The sequence below is a fragment of the Sinocyclocheilus anshuiensis genome, unplaced genomic scaffold (genome assembly GCF_001515605.1).
Source record: "Sinocyclocheilus anshuiensis isolate Anshui unplaced genomic scaffold, SAMN03320099.WGS_v1.1 scaffold115, whole genome shotgun sequence".
Lineage (NCBI taxonomy): Eukaryota > Metazoa > Chordata > Actinopteri > Cypriniformes > Cyprinidae > Sinocyclocheilus > Sinocyclocheilus anshuiensis.
Window position 1 is genome coordinate 2,487,312 of NW_015548219.1, and position 2,571 is coordinate 2,489,882.

The window sequence follows — 2,571 nt, forward strand, 5'->3', positions numbered from 1 at the left end:
TAAATAAATATATATAGGACACAAAAAATAATGAAGTAATCATTAGTCTAGAAAATAATGAAGGAAAAATAAGTAATGTTTTAATAATACAAAATAATGAATGAAAAATTAATGTTTTAATAATAATAATTATAATTAATATTTATTAATATTTTATTATTGTTTATGCAAAGTTGTTTTGTGACTTAAATGATTTTATGACAGGTACAGATTATTGTTATGTTTAAGTCTCCAATAACTAATATGCAGAACTGATGTTAAATTACTGTTACATTTCTAGATACAATAGTAAATTAATAACAATCAGACTGCAACAATGAAACAAAACTATAATACTATGCTCATTATGGATATTAAAATTAATAATAATAAGAAAAATATTACTATTACAAATCACAAAGCAATAATACAAAGTGCATTATTAATATTTTAATAACAATGCATTATGATTGTTATTATTATTATTATTATTAGTTGTAGTAGTAGTAGTAGTTATAATTAAATATCCATAATGTATTTTCTGTATTATTGCAATTATGGATTATTGATATATTAACAGAATAATAATAACAATTAGTTAAAAAGCAATCAAAATCAACAAAAGAGCAATGATATACAAGTGCTATAACAAGTCTCAGTTACCTCAACGCAGTACACGTAGCAAGGTTTTTTTTAATTATATAATAAATAAAAAGAAAAAAGATAAAATGGAAAAAGAATAGAGCAAGCTAGTGTTAGAGGCCTTTTTTTTGCTTTTTGTTAATTGTATAATAAATAAAAAGAAAACAGATAGAATACAAAAAGAATAGAGAAGCTAGTGTTAGCTACTGGTAGCCAGTGCAAATTGATAAACAGAGGTGTGACGTGCCATCTTTTCGGCTTGTTAAAAATTAATCTTGCTGCCGCGTTTTATTATTATTAAAATGTCCACAATGTATGTTGTTTTATTGTTTTGTCATTTGTAATGATTTGTTTGTTGTTGATAATAATAATAAAAATAATGATGATGATAATGATGATAATTATTGTTATCGACAATGGTGATGGTGATGACTAAAAATCATGAAATTTTCCTTTATCCATTACAGATGATTGCCCCTCCTGAGCGTAAATACTCTGTCTGGATCGGCGGCTCCATCTTAGCTTCCCTGTCCACTTTCCAGCAGATGTGGATCAGCAAAGATGAGTACGAGGAGGCCGGACCCTCCATTGTCCACAGGAAGTGCTTCTAAATCCCTCCTTTTTCATTCTCCTCTGTCCTGGACTCTCCTTCTAGCCTTTGCACCATGTCACGTTTGTTTCAAGTTCCCCTGTACAAGGATTCACCTCTACAGCCACAATGAATTGTTCAATAAATACATTTACATATTTTCAATAAATTTCTCTTTGTATTTATAAGCACTTGCTTAGACACAAATTGACAGTACGTTCTTCAGCTTTCAGGTTTGAGATCATTCTTCAGCAAGGCCACCGGATGGCAGACTGCTGCTGCTGCTGACCATGAAACACCCTTGAGATCATTGTACTAACTTGGTTAAGAATTTATGCTAAATAACTTGCATCAAACCTGCTTATAACCACATTATGATGTAATTTGATCATCCGAACCAAAACGCCCATTTAATCTAACAATAATGCAGATTTGATCCTGCCCTTTAAGGGTTTTACTGTGATCATCAATAGCCCTAAATATATGATGACGATAAGAAAACAGGTCAGTTTAATGTAGGCCAGATGCACAGCTGATACTTTCTGGCTGAGCAACAGAATAGTACACTGTGTCTCACAGCTGAAACCCACCAATCTAGGGCAAAAATATTGCAGGTAAAGAATACTATTGCAGTAGCATCTATTATTGAATCTGTGTGAAAACAGTTTGTTTTAAAACTTTATTTAAATACTCTTCAAATCCCTCTAGAAGCATCCTGTTACATATTATTCATCTGTAGTCTGCTTTTGAGACAAAAAATCCAGAAATGAAGCATAAAATGTTTCAAACGCTGCCTCCTTAAAGGAATATTTTACCCATAAATGACAATCTGATGAAAATTTATTCATCCTCAGGCCTTCCAAGATGTAGATGAGTTTGTTTCTTCATCAGAACAGATTTGGAGAAATTTAGCATTACATCACTTGCTCACCAATGAATCCTCTTTAGTGAATGGGTGCCGTCAGAATGAGAGTTTAAACAGCTGATAAAAAAATCACAATAATCCACAAGTGATCCACACGATTCCAGTCCATCAATTAACATCTTGTGAAGTAAAAAGCTGCGTGTTTGTAAGAAACAGATCCATCATTAGGGTGTTTAACTTTAAAATTGTTACTTCTGGCTAAAATTTGGGCTCTTATTTGGACTCTCATTCTGACGGCACCCATTCACTGTAGAGGATCTGTTTTCTTCATTTTTTGTGTGAACTATTCCTTTAAAGGGATAGTCCATCCAAAAAGATTTGGACTGTTTGACTTTGTTCTGCAGAACACAAAAGAAATTTTTTTTTTTAAATAAGATTTTTAATATGTATTTTTGTCCATAAAATAAAAGTTAATGGGGTCCAAAATAAAGCTAGA

At 31.3% G+C, this 2,571-nt stretch overlaps 1 protein-coding gene across 1 annotated transcript in view; it reads left to right on the top strand.

Moving 5' to 3' along the window:
* LOC107654103 (actin-85C-like) overlaps positions 1-1,232 on the top strand; it is a 7,500-nt gene extending 6,268 nt beyond the window's left edge. Inside the window, exon 9 of the mRNA XM_016441030.1 lies at positions 1,089-1,232. Within this exon, the coding sequence (XP_016296516.1) occupies positions 1,089-1,232 (144 nt within the window). The remainder of the gene's footprint in view (positions 1-1,088) is intronic.
* Positions 1,233-2,571: the final 1,339 nt, after the last annotated feature.